Raw genomic sequence first — 21,295 nt, forward strand, 5'->3', positions numbered from 1 at the left:
CAAAACAAAGAGCTCAATATGACAATGAGATCCATCAGCCTATTACCAACCTCACCACTTCAGCCACTCCTGAGTCATGTAACTGTTCTCTGCTGCCACAGGCCTTCAGAAAGAGGCATTTCAAGGGCACAATTAAAGGTAGGCAAATGAGCTCGGCAAGCTGCAGTTGCAAGTTGCTCATGCTACATTCAGTTCTTTCAGAACAACGAGGACAGGAGTAGTCCACAAGGAGCTTTGGACTGGGAAGCTGCATTCCGGGGTCCAGTCTGCCAGCCTGGTAACTGAATCTCTGCATTGTCTTTGATCAYGGTATTACAGAACATCCTTCCACCTCAGGGTGAGTACAGAAAGGTAAACGGTTAGCAGATTTGCTCCAGGTCACAAAGCAAGCTCATCTCACAGCACCGAGATGAGTAGAATTTTTTTTCTTTTATGAAAGAAAAAAAAAGAAAGGAAAAATTCGACAGTGCTCTGAAAGCAGCTAATCAGATTATTAAAGTGCTTAAAAGTTTAATGAAGAAATGAAAGCTATTAAGCAAACATTCAGCTTGATGTCTCTTTTCCTTCTTACCCACCCTTCCTCAATGCATTCAAAACCTCTTTTTGCTGTGCTATAACATGTTTGAACAGGTATTGAGATACAAACAAGTCTTGGCCCCATCTCATACAGAATGGATTGGTTGCAGATGTTCTCCTGCAAGCTACATCTTGCCTCCTGCAAGAGCATTCATCTCCAAAACACATCATTTCACCTACTTTGCCTGAAGCCAAAACTCAAAGGTTATTTAATTTTTTTTTATTAACTCTAACATACCTACAGCTGTGCAAGCAAAACCCCATCTGGTTTTTCAAGGCACAGAGAGGCAAAAGACTTAAATTTAGATAAAAGTAACCAAGTTGGGGCAGTCATCTTTCTGCTCACCTCTGCAGGAGTCAGTAACAATGTCAGGYGTGCAAAAAACCAAAAACCTGCTATATTTCAGAAGCCTGACATATTTCACTATCTTCCTCGGACAAGTCAGACATGAGCTCATACAGTGGCAGGTGAGTCAGTGACGAGTCAGACAAGAGCTCCTTAATTAAGCTTTAGGGGCAGATGATCCCTCGAAGGTGTAATCAGATTGGTATGGCCAGTGGAAAAAAGAAAAAAAAAAAAAAAGAAAAACATTTAAAAAAGCTGAACTGCTATACCCTTACAGAGCCATGCTGGGCAGCTGAAGGCTGCCTTGAGCCCCCAGCATGCAGGAATACCTGGCCATCCTGCACTATTCCCTGGCAGTCAGCACTGGCCTGCGTGCTCAGCTCTGTTCCTCCAGGGAGCAGAGAAACACTGACTTCCCCAGCAAGAAGGTCACACTGGGGTCACACTCCAGATATGGTGCCATCCTGGGTGTCCAGTGTAAGGGCCACCCCAGGAGTACCATTTTCAGAGGCAAGCGGATTGCAACAGCTCTGACCTGGCCGGTGGAGAGAGAAGAGGTCATGAGTGAGTCATTCCCAATCACTAACAGAATCAGTCTTGGCCAGGTGATTTATCGCTTAACATGTTACTAAGCCATCTCAAGAGAAAGACCCCATGAATTCCGTGTTTTGGAAGCTTCYGTGAAATAAACTGCAAAACACACATCAGAATGTCAGTGCACTGTAACAGAACAGCCCCATTACACAGATTGAGATCAGCCGGGTGACTAACAGCATCAGAGCATTTTTGTGCTCTTGACATCAGACTCACAGCATGGAAATGGTTTTCTTCCAGCACGTGTCCCTACAAATTCATCCTGGAATCTGTCTCACCCATGAAGCTGCTCTTCCTGTGCTGCAGTGCTCCCTCTGAATGCCAGCAGCATCAGCACAACGCAGCTCTCCCTTATCTTGCACAGATCAGTCTGCTGAAAAACAAGCCCAGAAAGACAGAGTCCAACCTCTGCAGCCCTTCTGAGAGGCATGGCAAAGGAAATGGGCAAAAATGACTCATCAGAGAAGTCAGCACACAAAGGGAATGCCAAATAAAGGTCAAATTTAAGAATTCCTTATAGAAACTTACTGCAAAGTAATCAGTTCCCAAGCTTTGTCTTTGTCAAACCTTACAAAACTAATAACACTTCTGAAAATTTTCCTAGGGCTTCACCACTTTCTTTGTGAGTGCCAATACCATAAGAGGTTTTAGTAGGATTATCCAGAAGTGCAGAGACTCCTTTCTGTTAAAGTTCCCTTTGCTCATACGCCTACAAGAACTCACCAAGGATGGGTCAAAAAAAATGACTAAGAATGAGTTGTATGAGAGGTTTGCAGGAGAAGAGATGGGAGACAAGGAACTCATTGCAAAACCAGCCACCACCCTGCTGATTAATGAAGAGGGATCATTCAGTGCTCAGACACTGGACAAACATCTCATGGGAAGACTTTTTCTCTCCCACCCATGGCGATGCTGATGCTCAAATGCAGACAGAGCGGATGCACTGCCTGCCCCGCTGCCGGCTCTGCAAACACCCTTCAGGCTGGGCACCAAGCCCAATGGCACCGCTCCCATCCCTTCCCCATGGGAATCCCTTCCAGCTCTGTTTAAAGGATGGGGGGTCCAAAGAGCTCTGGGTGAAGGTCTGATAGCAAACCTGGGCTCACTTTTCTCCCCCTGTAAGGTCAGGAGGGAGGCAGCTCCCAGGCATAGCTCRCACAGTTGAGCTAATGAGCCCTGACAAGTGGCAGGGTGAGTTTGTGGAGGCTCCACACCACAGCTAACACAGAATTGGTACAGCACTGTGCTCTGCCTACAGAACAGGAACAGGATTTCCCTGTAGCCATAGCCCCCAAATGGCCTGTGTGTCAGTAATTTTCATGCCTGGTAAGCCCAGTGCTGCTAGAGTTCAGTATCTCAAGCTGGGGAAGCAATAACCCAAGCAGCCCTCAAGCTTCAAGTTTTAGCTTGAAGACATGTTTTGGTTGCCTCAGAAGTCAGTTTGTAGAAAGACTCTGATGTCCTTGTAAACAAATCAAAGTAAGAGGCCTGAAAGCTAAGGCTGGTGATAGGGCACACACAGCAAGCTGCTGCATCCAGCTGACCCCCTCAAGCATTACACATCAGGGGTCTAAGTGTACGACAACAGGAGATTATCACAATACAATCCCATATTTGAGGGTGGGTAGGTGGAAAGGGGAAAGAGGGGGAGCAGAGGCAAAGAGAAGGACTTGCACAATGTTAGCCAGATCACATCTAAATCACAGGGCAGGAGCAGCTCCGAGGCTGGGCTGGGAGCCAAACCCAGGCAGTGCTGCTCCTGAGCAGGGCATCTCCCGGCAGGGCGGCTGCTCTTCCCAGGAGGAGAACGTGGTGCACCCCAGGGCACAAAACACACAGGGAGGAGAACCCTAAAGCAGCATGGCCATCAKGACTAATGGGGAAAACAGGGCCACAAAATGTAGACCCAAGTCCCATCTCACTTGTTTAGGAAAGCCAGGTCAGCCTTCAGGTGCTGTTTCCTTGTGTCCTCTAACACATYTTTCAACTTTCCACAAAACTGAATTTAGGTGGACTTCAGCTGCGAACATGTATCAGCAGATCATAAAAAAATGCCTTCTTATCAGACAAGTAATATTTTCCTCTGTTAAGAAAACACTCTCACAGAATACATCTGAAAAAAAAAACCAAAACCCCAAAACAAATGAGGGAGAAGTAGMACTCTCCTTCTGTGGCTCCACCGAGTTTTGTTCCAATGTTTAAGTGTTATCTTGAACAACTGGAAATGGTAACRTTTTGTATCAATACTCAGGTCTATTTGCAAGAGGATCTAAGCTCTTACTTGGGTAGCAATCYTGCTGTGTTTACAATAACAAATCTGACACACCTGCACATAGCAAAACCTCATGAAAAGACTTCCATTGCATAATAAAGTTCATGCTCTTTCTACATAGAAGCTATCCCTACCCAGGACACTTCTTTTTGGAACAAAGTAGAAATTTCTTCACAGTACATGGTCTGCCAAGCACTGCAGCTAAATCCTCAGCACACAGAACACCACCAATGCAACACACAGAATTATTCTTGCTTCAGCACACCTCCAAACTGCTGTGTGCTCTGTACTGGGTTGGCAGGGACATTATATCTATGACAAATGCAGTATTTCAGCTGACCTAAGGAAAGAATTATCATCTCCAAGGGCGGTCTTTGTCTACATGGTGAGCAATACCTCSTCCACCACCTCTCTGAGAAAATTTACCCAAAAGCAACCTATTCAACAGCCACTCAAATAGTTTTTGCACAACCTTTCTTTTTTTTAGTAGGTATGAAACATCTTCTAACAGTGCCTGGTCGATTCAATTTAAGTTATAGAGATCAGTGGTATGGGGGAAACSGGCAAGCTATTAGGAAACCCTCCTTGCCCTGGAGCTGCTGCCTCCCTTCTGGGCCAGCAGCCGTGACCTTTGGAAAGGTAAGGAGGCAACTCTGCCGATGCCTGGTTCAGCTCTGCCAGGCTGCTTTGCATGCCTAGCACTTGTGAAATCCAGGAGAGCTCAGCAGCTTTTACATGTCAGCCCAGAGGCAGTCCCCCTGTTGAATACTACAAAAAAAAAAAAAAAAAAGGCATAAAAATGAGAAATAAAAACTCCATTCCAAAAACTGCTAGTTCGGAAACTTTGGCACTTCTGGTGCCTTGGCTTCCCATCTCTAAAATGGCGACTCCACTCCTGATTTGCCTACCAAGCAAAGGTGTTTGCTGATTAGGGAAGTAATGTTTGTGCAGCACTTTGAAGATTTAAAGTACTACATTAATCCTACATGTTATTCTTAATAGAAGCCAATTTTTAACTAAGGGGAGGGAAAAAAAAAAGAAAAGCTGATTTAAATAGTGACCCTCCCCTACTTCAAGATGTTCACTCATCTCCCAGCATCAGCTATTCTTATCTGCAAATGTTTTTTTAACCCTTCCTTCTCACAGTTCTCAGAAACCACAAGTCTCATTCAGCTTTTATTTGAAAAATGGCTTCTTTCCAGGCTGTGGCTGTCTCTTGTAAAGTTAATTCCTTTGGTAATACTGCTGGAGGCACATTGGTATGTTTGGTGTGTGCATGTACACATATATATTTTCCCCCTTTTCACACGGTGTTGTTTTTATATATGTGTAGTGAAAGATACCTAATCCAGGATTATGATTCTCTTTATTCCTTTCTCATGAAAGTAGGTGGGGCTTTTTTTGTGCAAGTTGCATTGATGAAAATTACATTTAATTAACACTTTTTCCTCTCCACATAGACAAAAAAATGTCTCCTTAAGAACCAAAAGAAGTTTMTTTTACTTAATTTTTCCCCTCTGAATTTTCCTTCAAAAATAGCTACAACCTTAAAACAAATTTTCTGAAGAAAAAAGTGATGCTAGTAAAACTAAGAATTACTTGTACAAAACAGCAGAAGGATCTTCTGCCCCTGTGGGGCAGGGTTGTGGCACAACCCCTCCCCACCCTATGTTCTAATGCCTCACGGTTTTTCACTTGCAGATCCTGGGAGACCTGTAGTGAGCTCTAACTCATCTCCAGTTACAGCGGGAGATAATCAGCCACAAACATTGCATCTAAAGGCTAAACCCCAGCTGAKAGAGAAGGTCATTCACACCATCTGATGCCTGCTTTCTCCCAGCAGGGCACGCATGCTGGGTGCCCTACACCGACTGTGTTGATCAGARGACAGACTGMAAGCAGGAGACCYAAATTTTCAGTTCCCAGTGCTGACAAATACTAATTCATACCGTAAATAAATAACTTCCCTTCTCATCCTTCCTGGGCACCACTAGTTGCACAGGGCACAGCCTGTCCCTTACAGCATGGTCCTGTACCACAGTTCAGCTCTGTCACCATGGAGGGCACTGGTCCAACAGAGCATAAAGCAAAACTGCTCATACAGAGAGGCCATACTACCTTGGAAGGACTTAGAAAACAATCAGGGACACAAAAGAGGGAAAAAAAAATAAAAAAAATAAAAAATAAAAAAAAAAAAAAAAAAAAAAAAAAAAAAAAAAAAAAAAAAAAAAATAAAAAATAAAAAAAAAAAAATAAAAAAAAAGCAAGCAAGACAGCTCACATCACAAAGACATTTTCCAGAAACTGCTCCACAGGTCTGTACAGTTGCCTGTAAGGAGTAACAGAGGACGATAACTGGTAATAAAAACAAAATATACATGACAAAGATATTATGGGGAAAAAAAACACAATTACATTCTAATGGGAACCTAATACACTCAGATCTCATTTTACTCAAGCATAAAAACCCAAACAGAAGCCAGCAGTCCCCTCCTGGCTGGTTCTCACAGGTGAACTGGTTCTTCCCAGCTTTGTGAGCTTGAAAACACCTCCCTGCCGTGAGAAAGGCACCTCCTTCAAAGACAATAAGCCTGGCTCCTCTCTTTCCARGTAGATGACCTAGGACAGGTTACTTACGCTTCAACAACCTTGGTGTTAGGCCCTGTAATGTCACACAGAGGGAAACACACCTCACCAGCTCCTCAAGCAAGAAAATGCAATTGCCACCTCTCCCTGCACGACAGCCAAGGTGGCAAGTGACACCTGCCCTGTGCCAGGAGCCCACGCACGCTGCAAGCAGCCTCTTGAGGCAGGCATTGTTGCTGAGGGCCAAGGGAAGCCAAATCTGAGCCACTTGTGACCTGAGCCAAATGGCCAAGGACAGCAGCGCTGCTGGTCCGCCATGCAGGCCTCACTCACAGCATGGCATYGGCCTGCAGTGCCTGCACCCTGAACAGCAGCACCATCTCCTCCTGCACTGCCTTCTCCTTCCAGCTCACTCCTCCCTTTGGATTAAAGCATCTTTTACCTTCCTCTCTGGGGCTATCACCAGTGTCACTCACTGGGGAGCCAGCTGGGCTGATGACATATGCTATCAGAGTGGGCCATGGGTGACCGGGCTGTGTGTGTGTGGAAGGCTGCAAACGCTCTGCACAAATGAGTTTCTTACACTCTTCTCAAGAAAAGCCTAYACCACTGCTGGCCAGGAGCCTCTGAGGACAAGAAAATCCAAAATCCTGTAACAAGGCMACATCCAATCCCTCTCTCCTGACAGCTCTAAATACAATGTTAAACAGTGAAACTGGAAAGCTCAAATACCACTGACCAACACAGCACCAAGGAATCACAAAGATTTCACAGGAACACTCAGCACAGCCTTACACGTATATTCATTGTGAGAGTCACCAGCCTTTAAAAAAAGTTTTCACTTATGATACTGAGAGATAATCATCACTCGGGACATACTGGACATGATCACTGTCACYGAAATGTTGCACTATTTGAACAGATTACTTAAGAGAACACTGAACACATAATTAGGAACTGYTGAGTCAAGACAATGTACACATCTAATTGTCCTCTCACTGCTTCACTATGCTGATGCACAGTCCTCTAATTCATTTTATAGAGACTGGCAAAAATATTCCCAAATTTACTATGTGGACCAGGACACAGAATGTATTTAAAATTAAAATGGAATGAATCAAGCTGAAATAGAAATACTGAGATAGYCCAGCCAAGGAATCTGTTCTGTCAACCACAAAAACCTGTCATTGCTTGTGTGGACTAATTTAAGTGCATTCTTTTCAGCTTCCTTAAAATGCAGYTTTTCCAAATTCACTAACCCCAGCCAGCACAATCCATTTAGTTGCTTTCATSCATGTTGCACAGACTATTATCCAGGTTTGCTAGCAAAGAGAGTCTGAAATCTGAGCATTTTCTGATGGTTGTAGGTACAGCTGAGTTTACTGAGAACAGGAATACCAGTGAGCCCTCCTGGAATATGGATTGCAACTTTGGAGAGCTCCATGTTTCATAACAAACCCTGCAAGGACCAACCCAGCTCAGCTCCAACCTACTGCAGGGCAYGAGAATAAACTGCTAAACTCAGGTATTGCCAACACCCGAATTATGCAAGTCTTGCAGGGCTGGGTGTCTTTCTTCAGCAGAATCAAAAATTTGCAAATAAATTTCAGTTTTCATTTAAAAACTTAAAGCAATTTCTGCCTTCTTGTGACTATCAAGAAAAGCTTTAAAATATTTAGTAGATGTACCCCAAAGGCTCAAAAAGCTGGGGGAGAATAAGAAGAACCTGTTTGTCTTTTAAGAAAGAGTCTCATGACTTATAAGGTGGTATCTTGCTTTTGGGGATGGGCGGATCAGATTCATTTTTTGATAGCTTGCATTTGGCAGTAATGTTAACTTTTACGTACCCTGACTTACAATATTAATTTTTACTTTCCTACTGCAATCATGTTTTCCCCCATGTAACAGGTTCTGCTAGTGGCAGGTGATTGCCAAATATTTTTAGGGGGAAAAGGGAGTGCAGTTGTTTATTTATTTATTTGCGCTCAGAGTGGGTGGGGAAGGTCTGCACGCAACTTCCACAAAGAAAAAAATCTGAGGTGGCACACTTTTGAAATGCCTCGCTTTCTTCTGCAGAAACAGGAGGAGATCTCAATGCATAGGCATACGGGAATTCTCCCACAACAGAGACACTATTCTGCTCAAGTTCTTACTTCACCAAAATCAGAGGGCTTCGTCCTCAACCTCAAAAACCTACTCTGTATCTCAGCATTACAAACAATAACTGCTTGTTCCTTGGCAGCACTGTTTTCAAGAAGCTTTTATTTTATGAGTATGCAGGCGAGAAACTTTGCTCAATTGAGACTATAAAGGCTTTTGTTTTTAAACATTTCAATAGRGTTTCAATTGTTAAAGACTTTCCTTCTGAAAAGACTGATTAACCTGCTTATATTCTTAGTGGCGTTCTGAGGTCATTAATTAAAAAAATAATCAAGGATGCTTATAAAGTCCTCTGCAATCCAATCTCAATTTGTCATCATTAATTAGAYCAACATTGCATACAAATGAGACCTAACCTGATTAGACAGCATGTTTTACTGGAATTCCTACTTAAGGTCATGAAGGACTTCAGAGACAAAATTTGCAATATTTTCAAAGTGAACTCTCATACATATGGAATCACCCTGTCACCTAGCATCAGCTAGTGTTTCTCTTTGCAATTTTTGCCTTCTTTTTCACCCCCCCCCCCCCTTTAATTAGGAGCCCATCACAAACCTGAGCAGAGAAGCTGTCACACTCCCTCACAGCCTATACTATACAAATACTGCTGATTTCACAAAGGGTGTCCACTATCCGAGGACAATAAACCTCCCACTCTGCAGAATTTGGAGGGGAAAAACAAACCAAAAATGTTTTTAAGAGAAAAAATGATCACAGGGCTGTTTGTAGAGGCACAGCGTTTACGTAACCACCAAGTATCTGCCTACTTTCCCCCACAGAAGTAACCTTGGGATCCAAACGCACAAAGTGGCTTAGAAATCGGAAGCACCTTCACAGGTCTCCCATCACACCATGARAGCAGCTCTTGCTTTTTGGACAAATAACCCATTCCTCTTACCAAGCTCACAGCCTTTGCTTCCATGACCTAATCTGACATGACTCAGCCCAGAAGCTCGGAAGAGCTTCAGTGAAGCACGTTGTCAGCCAGGATAGCAGACCTGCCAGACACCACCAGGCCTTCCCAGCAGGACAAGGTGGTTCAGACTGGCTCATACCCTCCAAAAAGGGAGAAAGAGCAACACAATGGATTTCCTTGCTTATTACTGTTACCTGGGGAACTGCAAGAGGGAAAACAGGAAAAAAAAAAAAAAAAAAAAAAAAGAAAAGAAAACCAAACCAAACAAAGAAACAAGGCTTTCAAGTTTTGGACTCTTAATAAGGGTGGGGCCATCAAGTAATTAAACTTTTAATAGGTCACTGCAGTGGAAGAAACTCTTCCAGTTGGGTAAGTTCCTAATCCATCATTAAAAAAGACGACAGGCATTAATCAAAGTGTATGAAGTCACATGGGGGGGGATGAGCAACTCCAAGAACTTGCTCTTGCTGAGAGGATGGGGCAATCACTCCTCCTTTCATCAACATTTCATGCGTGTTTCCACACTTCTCAGGACGACAGTGGGAAGGAGAGCCTTCACGTCCTTCCCCACCCACCCCACTGATAAAGCTGTCGAACAGAGATTACCAACTGCTCAAGAGCTCATGTGAAACGAGTTGGTGGATTAATTAGCAGAAGGGCAGAGCTCTGAAGATGGATAGATGCTCTACTTTGCAAGGCATATTGATTGAAGGTCCCCAGCCACCACCACAGGACTGTCACAATCCACTGTGAACGTACAGCACACAGCCAGCTCCTGCATGAGCAGCTMCATCTGGGTCACCTGGCTCAGTGAAAGGACACTGGACCACACTCCCTCCTCCCTGATCAGAGATATGTTCAAAAGCCCACTCCTTTAGCAAATTACATGGACTTACACATGAACAGACTGCACCACGTGTAGAGAATATACCTTCATCTACTGGTCTACATCAGGGCAATGGAAAAGGAAGGAAGGATGGCTAAATATGCCTTTCCCCAGGCTGCACACTTCTGATGACTGTAGTCACCAAAYAGTAATTTTATTTATTTTTTGAAGTCAGCATGTAATCTGATCTTTGACCACTACCTAGACCCACATTAAACTCCAGCCTTCACTTCTACCCCACAAAGCCACTATCACTGAGGTGAAACATCTCATTTAAGTTTAAGCTCTCCTGCCTTCATCTCTRCTGGAACAACCTCCTACATAGGTTCATGCCTCATTTCAAAAGGCTGCTTTTTGTAGTTGAAAGGACAGCATCAAACACTCTGGTTCCTTACAGCTGCGTTAAATAATTCTTTGTACCAAACGTGTCAAAAGAGAACRTCTTTTCATATCTCCTTCAAAGCACCCTCTCCAGAATAGCTTGCAAAAATCCAAGCCAGCATTTTCCTGCCCTGAGAAATGCAAAGTAGAACTGACCAACAGTTTCCTTACCTAAAGGGAATTGAAAAGAAATGCTGTGTGTAGAGTAATGAGAGGAACAAGGACATGAAAACAAGTGTGAACTATAGCAGAGCAGAAAACTGCCTAGGCAGATGAGTAAAGAAAATGCAATTTCAACCTCACTTAAAAATACTTCACCCTTTTATACATAAACAASTAAAAATTTGGTTGTAACTGGAACTATCACATTTTAACCACATTTAGCAAAGTTTTCTGAATAGAGTTATTAATGTCAGTTCTAGACAAATTTTACCAAAAAAGGCTTTTAAAATGTAAGGCATGCAACCTTATTGTGATGTGTTATTACCCGCCATCTTTTTCCAGAGGGGAGCACAAGGGCCCTGCTGCTTTGCTGGCAGCAGTAGCTGGGAGTTTGTTTTTAGTTGCATTTGCAGCTAGATTTGTATCTGCGATCAAAGTAGTTCCTCAGATTAAAAAGAAAAATAAAAACCCCACACTATTTTAATGCTCTTAGCTTTGGTAAGTAGTCTATTTTTTTTTTTTTTGCTTAAAAAAACCAAGTCCTTGCTTTTATTTCAGTAGCATGGGATAGGACATTATTTACCACACCTACTCCAAGTGCTTGCAGGAGAGGAAGGCAAATATTGAACATCTCTAAGATAGCAATACTCTCCATTGTAAACATCTCTACTCTAGAGCTCTAAACCACAACAGGCAGACTTACACCTCCACCAGCTCTGTGTCCTGAGCTACAAAGTCTCTAGAGCATGAACAATCAAGCCAGTGCCACCAAAAATTAAGAGCTGGACTTCAGGTTTCAAGCTTCTGCATCTTTTTGGAAAGAAAAGTAGTGTTCTGACAGCAAATTGCAAAAAAAAAAAAAACAACAAAAAAACAAAAAAACAAACCAGTAACAAACCAACAACAAAACAACCTCACACCTTTGTCAAAACCCCAAATAACAACACACAGGGATGACCCGAGCTGGTGACACAATGGGGTTCCCACACAAGCTGCAAAAGGACAAGGACACAGAGCAAATGACAGCTTCATACTCCACGTATCTGAGCAAGGAGTACCCCACCTCCATCCTGCTCGTACAGCCCTGAATGCCAAACCTCATATGAACCCATGGATGTTGAAGAAAGTCAAGAGAAGCACTGAAGCAACGCTAATGCCCACCTCACGTTTTACTCCTAGGCACAAAAGGAGAGCCACTCTTTCATCACACATGGTCTTTAGGTGAATTTTTTGCAAGGCATTTTAGTCCCCTGGGATTTAGTGATATTATTGAGGGTTAAATTCCCACCACACCCTCTCAGAGCAACCAAGATAAATCTCTCCCTTCTGTGTGACACATCATGCTCTGCAGAGGACTCAGGCCACTTTGTTCTTGCACAATCTTGGATATGTATCACATGAATAATGCCACTATGGGCAGGGGGAACCAAAGCCAGTGAAGGAGCAAAGGGATGCTGTATCCTTACCGTCCATGTCGCTGACTTTGCTGTGCTGGACTGTTGAAATGATACATCGAAGCTGTGAGGTCCTGGRTAGTCTGTGTTGGAAGGGATGGCTGGGGAGGGAGAGAGGGCGTCAAAAGTCGAGCTGGGCTGGGCGTAGGGCGAGGGGGCTGTGACGCTGTTCTGTGCGTGCTCCGTGTTGTAAGGGCTGGTGGAGGAAGAGCCATTCTGGATCTGCTGGTCCATGCTGTTCAGGAGCCCCAGGTTYGTGTACTGTGGCTGCAGGCAGAGAAAGATGCACAGGAGTGTTAGAGAAGCTGCAACAGCACAGGCTGGGCAGGCACGGCATGGCCTCCACCATGGAGGATGCACAGCATCATCTCAGCACCATTATACATCACACCAGGAGGAAGATTGACAAAGGATAACCCCCTCTTTACACTGGTGACTGAAACAGAAAGGAGTAAAGCTTCTCACAGCCATACAGTGGATCAACAGCAGAGCTGGGAAAAGAGCCTGTGTATAACCAGGAGGTGATCTGCAGGGCAGAAAGCCATCACAAGGAGAAAAGCTCRCTGTGTCTAGCAACACCCAGTCAGGCCTTTTCAGAGGTACYRCTGTAACCTGATAAAAATCAGTGASTTCGTTACAGCAYAACTGGCTCTAACTTGTACAAGGCTATAGCATCTTCAACATACTCTACACAAAGGTTGTTCCTCTACTTGTGGATCTGATCCYGCTACACAGGGGGACATCTAGGACCTCTAACTCAGATAGTAACTGGGCTGAGGTACGATTCACTGGAAAAGAAGCTCATGGCACCTAACCAGTTTGCACCATAYGGTCAATTCCCAGTAACCACAGATAATGGGAGAGAAAGTTCTCATCGAGGAGGATGGAAACATCATGGAAGGTTTCTTCTCAAGCTTAAGAAGTATCAGTTGCACAGTGACTAGCACTTAAGTAGCCTTCAAGGACAAGCAAGGTATGAAACAATCGAAAACATCAAAATGAAATACCTCAAAGAATAGAGTACAGAAAAGGCAAAGGTTAGATTAAGGAGATGTTAACAGAAAAAAATACATCTAATGCCCTACATTCAAAGCATAGCTGTGATCCCCCACCCTTGAGATGAGAGCAGAACACAGTTTAGAGGAAGGTGACAAGAGTAAGCAAATCCTTTTAATGCCTTCCTGTAATACAGCAGTATTAGATGAGACAGATAAGATGAAAACCTTTCAGCCTGGAAAAAAGACAATGAGGCAAAAAGTGGAACTTGGTATCACAGAAGGGGATAAATTGCTAGAAAAAAGGAAATTGCAYGGAAAAAAGAAAGTGTGAAATGAATTTTCATGTTCTCTTAGTAGAGGAGTTGGGGAACAAGCAGACATCTTGAGCAGAATTTTTGTTTCAACACACACAGTGATTCTTCACAAAACCCGCAAATAAACATCCTTTTTTTCTCTCCCACAAAATGCCACAATACTAAATGCCTAAGTTAAACACAGGAGACAAGTTCTGCTTGAGAAAAATCCATCAAGACAAGTGTATCTGGTTTTAAAATTCGGAATGACCAACACTTGGAAGCTGGGAAAGTATTCTGGAGAAGGAATTACACTACTGCCATGAGTTTTTAATGCTCTAAAGAACATGGCACTGGCCAGAGTGACAGGGCAGTAGGCAAGTGGGATTCAGTCAGGTACAGATGGTTCATGGCCTTGTCCTTCTGTGTGTCCAAAGGGCACTAAGTGTGCTCAGCYTAGGGCATGCAGCATCCCAAAGGTTTGTGGTACCCATTTCCAACAGCTCTGCACTCAGCCAGGAACATGCAGCAATAACAGGACCTGGTTCTGCTGGTAGCTGCTGACACAAAAGGAACTCAGGCTCCTCCTCTTGTCCATGGCTCCAAGCAGCTCATGCCTCTCAACATCCTATAGCTCAAATCCCAACCAGAGCCACAAAGCTTCCCTATCTCTCAATATTTCAGCCAGACTGTTCAAAACCTCCCTCATCTTTCCAACAGTTATTCCTCTTCTTATCAGCCACGAAGCAAAAGGTTCCCTGAGTCAGAGCACCAACCACAAGATCCATAACAAAAAGCTTTCTCAATAGTGGGCATCCCAGGAGTCCTACTGAAGCTTTGAACAGCAAATCACTCCTCCAAAGACCTGGAAGGGAAGGGCACAAGCCATCTGCTGAGCTCTCCTGGGACTTTGGACAAGGCACTTAAGTCACCTTTACCAGTCATTTCAGCCACAGAGGAAAACAGGATGGCTGCCTTGTGAGAATGAAGCATCCTCCCAGTGCCCAAAGACTTCACACTCTGAGCTGTACTTCCAAAATGGAAGTACAGAAATTTGAACCACCCATTGCAGCTCTTCRTCAGATTTCTGTTTCAATGGAAGATGTTAATATTTTCTGGGATTCTCACCGAATACTCAAAGTAAGGCTGGTGTTCTGGGAACTTCAGTGAGGCACATGGGACCTTCCAGATATGGATCAATTTGACACTATGAGCTGTGCTGTGAAGAAGGTCCTGGAGGAGGGGAACAGCACAGGTAATTTCATTTTGGAAGCTGGGATAGGCTGCAGAGAGAAGGGAGAGTTGGTTCCCTTCCTCACTCTGCCAGCAACAACACACTGTGTCCTTGGGCAAGGCACCTCTCCTCCCCCTCCACCCTCACCCTACTGCAGGCAGCAAGGTCTGCAGGGCAGGGATTGCTCCTCACCATGTAAAAAGCCCTGCACTTAATGGGCCTCCGCTTTGTCTGAGGCCTGCAGGCAGCASAGTAATAAAAGCAATTACATATTGAGTCCTAATCCTGGGTGAACCAGTGACTCAGGTTAGTCATTTGCCCTCCCTGCCTCAGTTTCCCCTCTCTAGAGAAGTGTGGATGTTATAAATGGCCAGCACCCCTGTTAGATGGGAAAGCTTTTGTCTGCGATTAGACTCAAAGCTAAATAGTTGACAGGGGAGAGAGCAATCCAGACTGGTTCTTCTTCTCCAAAAGGAGATTGCAGCTTTGGCAACACAGATGACAGTTATGTCTCATCTCCTGCAGGCTATTCACTCAACCAAGACCTATTTAACGGACTTTTGGTACACGTCTTCCCTTGAGGCTAATTCCATACAGAAAGAGCCAGAATCCTGACATATTGTACCAGGAAGAGTCTTTTACCTGCTCAGTAATTTTGCATATAATTAAAAAAACCCCTCCTGCCCCAGAATACCCTAGTAAAATACAAAGATTTCTCTAAAATGTAGACATCTCATTCAATTGTTTCATTTCTCATGGAGATTAACATCAGACACACTCCCTAACCAGCAAATGATGAGAAGACAGCTGTGATGAAAACAGTCTCCGAAGCCAGMTCAGACATACAGACAGCAAAACAGCAGTGTTTCAGCTTTCACTTAAAAACTATTCCTCTAATCCCAGCCCACTTAAGTTGATGGGGAATGATGGTCAAACCAGGGGCCAGTGTTAACGAGACAGCACRGTCTGGAACCGCTGAAGGTGCTGCCTGAGAGTCAATTAAACAAAAATAATAAAATAAGTGCCCCATTAAAATGTAAGATATCCTTACGATATTCAAAGATCCTTTTCATTCCTTTCAGTCCAGGGACCATCTGTCTAAATGTTAYCAGCAGAGCAGCCATTCCACTGCATTTATACACTCACATGCCACAGCCAAATGCCGTGTCCCCATTTGCTCTTTAAATAACTATTAATCTCCTTGCACTTATCCTCACSCTGACACAGGCAGCTGTTGGACTCTCCTTCTCCCACTTGGAGTCCCAGCAGCCTTTCACCTTCCCTGGCCCCTGGGTCCCCTCCCCAGGCAGGTGCTCCATCCCGGTGACAAAGCCACCAGGTCTGCACACACGAGCACTAAGCYCCGTCTCGCAGCTTTGCCCCAAGGCAGGCGAAGAGTTGTTTGCGCTCAAGGGGTCAACATCTGAGCTGCTTGCAAGGTTTTGGAGGAATCAGATAAGACTTTGGGAGGCACACGCCTTCTGACAACAAGACAATTAGAGGGGCAGCAGGCCCGGGGAAGGCACACGCAGGAATTCACCCCCTTGGCCCCAGCAGCGCTGGGGATGGCGAGAACAAAGAGAAAGAGAGAGAGAGGCTGCAGACTGTCTGCAAGGTATTGCCCCCCAGGAGAAGGCTGCAGGGCGTGTGTTTGCACACACACTGCTTCCTTTCACCATTCACAGAAAGGAACACAACAGCATTTAATCCAGAAATTAATTCCTGGTAGGTTGGTGGCCCGGAGTTTAACACATGCTCACGTTTTGCTGCGGGGTCGTTTCAAACGACTGCAGAATGYAGCTCGACCACCAATTCTTGATATAAAGAGAAAGCTATTTGGTGGAAAGAAATGAATTGCATGCAAAGCTGATAATATCTTATTTTCAGTGTCTTTGTTTGCTATTTTGTTCCCTCCACCAAGATTCTGACACTATTAATATTACTGCAGCATTAYAAAAACCTTCAGGCAAGCTTAACTGCAAACAATTAGAGAGCTACAATTAGAACTTAGACTATGTATTTCRGAATATCATTTCAATAATGCATCTTGAACTATCAGTTTCACTTCCTGCRTGCCATCAGCTTCACTTTCAGGTTTTCATGCTAACTCATGTTTCTGCGTGAGGAGAAACATGGTTTTAACTGGAGGGATTGCTGAATTAAAGGCAGACTGCAAACTGAAGGCTGTTTAAACAGGGCTGTAATGAACGAGAGGGTGGACAAGGCAYAACAGAGCCTGTAGCCAGCGGCTCCAGGGCACTTGCCACCAGAGGGCAATGCAAATTGCCTGCATTGCAAGGCAGAGCTGGAGTGCGGAGAAGATGCCCCAATCCACCCAAACTTGGGCCCTTCTCACCCTGCCTTGCAGCAAGAACCCACCCCTGGTTCTCAATTTTTAAGCCCACTATGTTAATTAATAGCGTTATGAGAAAGATCTGCAAAGAGACCCTCCGTTTGAAAGGAAGTAAATAATGCAAGTCAAGAAAAGTTCTCAAGGGGACTTCCCACACCGAAAACCCCCTAAAATACACAGCTCCAGCTATTAACTACCCAGTTACCAACATTTCAGAGAGTTTTGAGAGTTTTCCACTTGAGAAAATAAAGAAAAAGTTACCATCTTCAGATGTAGAACACCTAAATGTCTCCACCCTTATCAAAACCCTTTTCTTTAACTCCTAAAGAACTAGCATCTTTACCATGCACACCTACTGACTGCATTTTCATTTTCACCACCGGATCTATGCACTTCAAGAGCAGTGTCCAACTACTCAAAAAGCCTTGAAAAACACCTGGTGCTTATTCTCCAAAGATATGAAACTATGAAATTAATAATAAACCATGATTATTARCAACAAGAAGATTTGCACAGCACTTCAAAAATTCTGTGCTTTGTCCTTAACTGCACCACAACGATGCACYAGAGCTAACACTTGTAAGACTAGTAAGCAACTTACAGCAATATTTCAGTGATAGCCCAGGGAAATATTCAGATTCCTGTTGGAGAATAGCTATCTTAAAAGCAGCAGGATAAATGTTTCCCAGAGTGCTTGATGCCTATCTAAATCAGATGTCAGACACCTCACATACAGAAAGCTTTAAATCCACTAGGTTTTCAAACCTTCCTAGCAAARGATTTTAGTAGATGGAAATAAGTCACTTAAACTCAACAGAAGTGCTTCTATCACAATGATTAACTAAGATATTGCTGACTRTCAGTTCCTCAGAAGGCGGCTGATACAATACCCCACGTCAGCGCTCTGCTTCTGCCATGACAGAGCAGTGCCAAGAAATAAACTGCTCCACCCATGGCCCTCAGCTAAGATCAGGGCTGAAGCAGAGATATATCTCAGCTCACTCATCACAATGAAAGCTGTGATTTGGTTTGCTTCTCTAGTCTGTTTTCTCATATAAAAAACCTCAAACAAACATCAAAAAACAAACCAAAAAAAAAAAAAAAAAGAGGGAGAGAAAGACTGAAATATTTCTTTATGAGGCACAAACTCAGTTTGGACAGTGCTCTGGTCCCTTCCAAGTCATGAGAGGAAGATGTGCTCAATCATTTCCACACCAGTTTGACCACACTCCTTCCAGCTCCAGTTCTAAAACAGAAACAAATCCTGTGGGTCTATTTTGAAGAGGTTTTCCCCCAGAGCTAGTGTACAGCTGAATACACCAAGCACTCCGAAACCATACAATGATAATGTGCACTGTGTACTCAATGTGAAAAGCAAGAGAACAAATAACTTTGGTTGAACCAAAGATATCAACAGTTACCAAGATGGATTTGTTCTAGTATGGTGCCTGGAAACCTATCTGATTTGAGTAATCCTACTGTTATGTCATTGCTTCTTCCAGGAAGAGAGGAGGCTATTTCCCATCCCAGTGGTRTAACAGGTTCCCAGTGCAACAGAGGGCACTGGACTAGAAAAAGCCCTGGAATCAATCACTCCTCTCCTGGATATTAGACCTGCTGCAGCACAACAAAACAGCCTCTCCTCAGCTCAATCCCACCTGTAAGCAGACAGCAAAGACATTTCTGCACATTTTCTCCCGTACTATTGAGAAGGGAATCTATTTGAGATSTACAGGGCTGTGCAATATGTACAGCCACAACAACTTTAAGTAACTAAATTAACTAACAAACTAAAAACCATTCTTCTTCCAAGAGGTTCAAAAAACAAAACTCCATGAGTGAYACACACACAATTGTCCTGCACAAGTATTTCACATTGTTAGATAACCCCAGCAGTTGCCTGGACAGCTTCCAACACCACCTAAATACATAAGGAGAGCCTAAGGAAAACACTCTATTTCAAACCAGCTGGGGAGGAGAAAAAAACAAAACAAAACAAAACCAACCCAAACAACTATCCTCTCCTCCACAGAAACCCCCACCATTAAATGACAAACTCAAATCATACCACTGTGTTCCAAACTTAAAAACCTGACTGCTCTGCCCACTTTAACAGAGCATCCCTTCCCTCACAGCCATCCCAACACACCACATACGCTAAACAGGAGAAATCAGTTCATGTCAGTAATTTGCAAACACATCCCATAACACTCGAAAAACAATCTGGCTTGCATGCTGGGGGCAGGGAGAAGAGTCTGTGCCATTTTCAGTGGGATGAGCTATTCCAGTGCCTACATCGTTCCACATCTACGCTCTTCAGGTTCACAAAAGCAGAACAATTTTAAGATTCACCCCTCTAAGGCTGCTGACCATGTGTTCCACTGACACAGTACTGGTGAACTCAGCAGAACTTCAAGTTACAGTYCACATATGCAGGCATTTGTAGGCTCAGAAAATGAGACAAATTAATGRAAAGCAATGTGAGGATGAGCTTCCGTCCACCCACAAGGGCTGTCAGCTTTGGAGTTGTCTCGTTCCCTCCAGCTGTAATAGTTTTCTTTTTTAGCTAAACTTTATGTTTTGCCCCTTGGTTAATTCATTTAACTCAACAAGAAGTGTTTTTTCAGCCAGAAGCAGAGTGTCTTTTAAAACAAGCACAGCCCAAAGCAGGAATGCCTGTAATTCCTGACTCCTACCACCTGCCAYAGGTTCACGTAAAAGACCTTGTCTAATTCAAGGATTATCAGAATGACGGTGCATCCCACTTCACGGAAACATTAAGGCTAGACACCTTACACTCTGTAAATACTTCTAAATATTTTCCAGTGCATATAAAAATAATACCTCTGATTTCCCTAGACTAGCAATTTAGGCTGTAAAAAAATCTAATTTGGGCTTTTGAAAAAAATTATACTTGCATAGAAAACAATGGTGTTTCTGAAAGTCAGACCATTTTCGGGTTTTTAGAGCATAAAGCTTTCATAAAATGAAAGAATCCCTTTCRTAAACATAAAACACTTTCATTAGAGTATCTCAGTTATGCTTACTTATTTTGAAAATTCAGACAGTTTAAAACAGGAAAGTCCGCGATCCACCCCCACTGCACACAGTCATTTCTTGACTCTGAGCTTATGCTCAGCAATTAATTTGACATGAAATTTGAAAACATATAAACAAAAAAAGAGAGGAAGGAGGTAAAAAAAGGAAATCATAGAATACCATCTCTATGATGATAAACRCATGAAATCACAAGACATTAGAACKTCACRATCTTAAAAACTTGATTAATAACCCAAGCATTCAGCTTCCTAAAACTGAAAGAGATGCCAACAGTTTCYTAGGTTCTCCCATTACCAGCTGGACAACACAACATCAACAAAGATCAGAAGAGCCATAAAGTACAAATAGGAAAAGCACTCCCTCACACTCCCAAGAGCTGTAAACATAACTGAAGACAAAGACCTGCATCAGAAAAACCAGAAAAAGACTGCAAGATCTCGGCAAGGCTTTTGTTGCCTGATTTCAGTGACTGAGAAAAATTGTAAGAACACAACTCGGCCAGCTGCTCAGAAATCCTATGTGCTGAGTTTGTGCAACAATGCTGAAAACTTGGACAAAAAAAATAAAAATAAAACTTTAAACATTAAGATGAACCAATTAAAATAAAAATGGGGAGGTGGGGAGGAGAARCAGCAGCTGGAGAGGAAAACTCCAGTAGTTGATTAAAGCTGCTTTGTTTCTTGAACTTTTTACTGGACGGTAACCATTGATGTTATCAGTCATTTCAGACATGCAGCATTTTATTGTGTTGAGAGGGCAGTTTAGGTTGGACAGGATATCTGTGTGTCATCCACAGAGAAAGGCTGCAGGCACAATAACCGCCAAAGTATGGCCAAAGGGCACAAGGACAGTGAGCAATGAGGGTCAGAACAGAACCAGAAAYTGAAGTTAGCTCCCAAATTCATCATTATGCTCAATAAAATTYGAAGGCATCACCTTTTAGACACCAAAGTAAAATACCCCAGCTAGGTAGCATTTTAGTCAGAACGAGAAAATCAGATCATCTGCAAGTTAAATAAGGCAA

The 21,295-nt window shown here is 43.4% G+C and overlaps 1 protein-coding gene across 4 annotated transcripts in view; it reads right to left on the bottom strand.

Moving 5' to 3' along the window:
- The window catches only part of TP63 (tumor protein p63), a 67,509-nt gene that overhangs the window by 36,403 nt on the left and 9,811 nt on the right, over positions 1-21,295 (bottom strand). For all 4 annotated transcript variants that reach the window (XM_057376615.1, XM_057376616.1, XM_057376618.1 and 1 more), the window contains exon 2: positions 12,346-12,600. In XM_057376615.1, coding sequence (XP_057232598.1) covers positions 12,346-12,600 — 255 coding nt within the window. The remainder of the gene's footprint in view (positions 1-12,345; positions 12,601-21,295) is intronic.

This window comes from Malurus melanocephalus, unplaced genomic scaffold (genome assembly GCF_030028575.1).
Source record: "Malurus melanocephalus ecotype Western Australia unplaced genomic scaffold, MMel_1.1 scaffold_284, whole genome shotgun sequence".
NCBI classification, from domain to species: Eukaryota; Metazoa; Chordata; class Aves; order Passeriformes; family Maluridae; genus Malurus; species Malurus melanocephalus.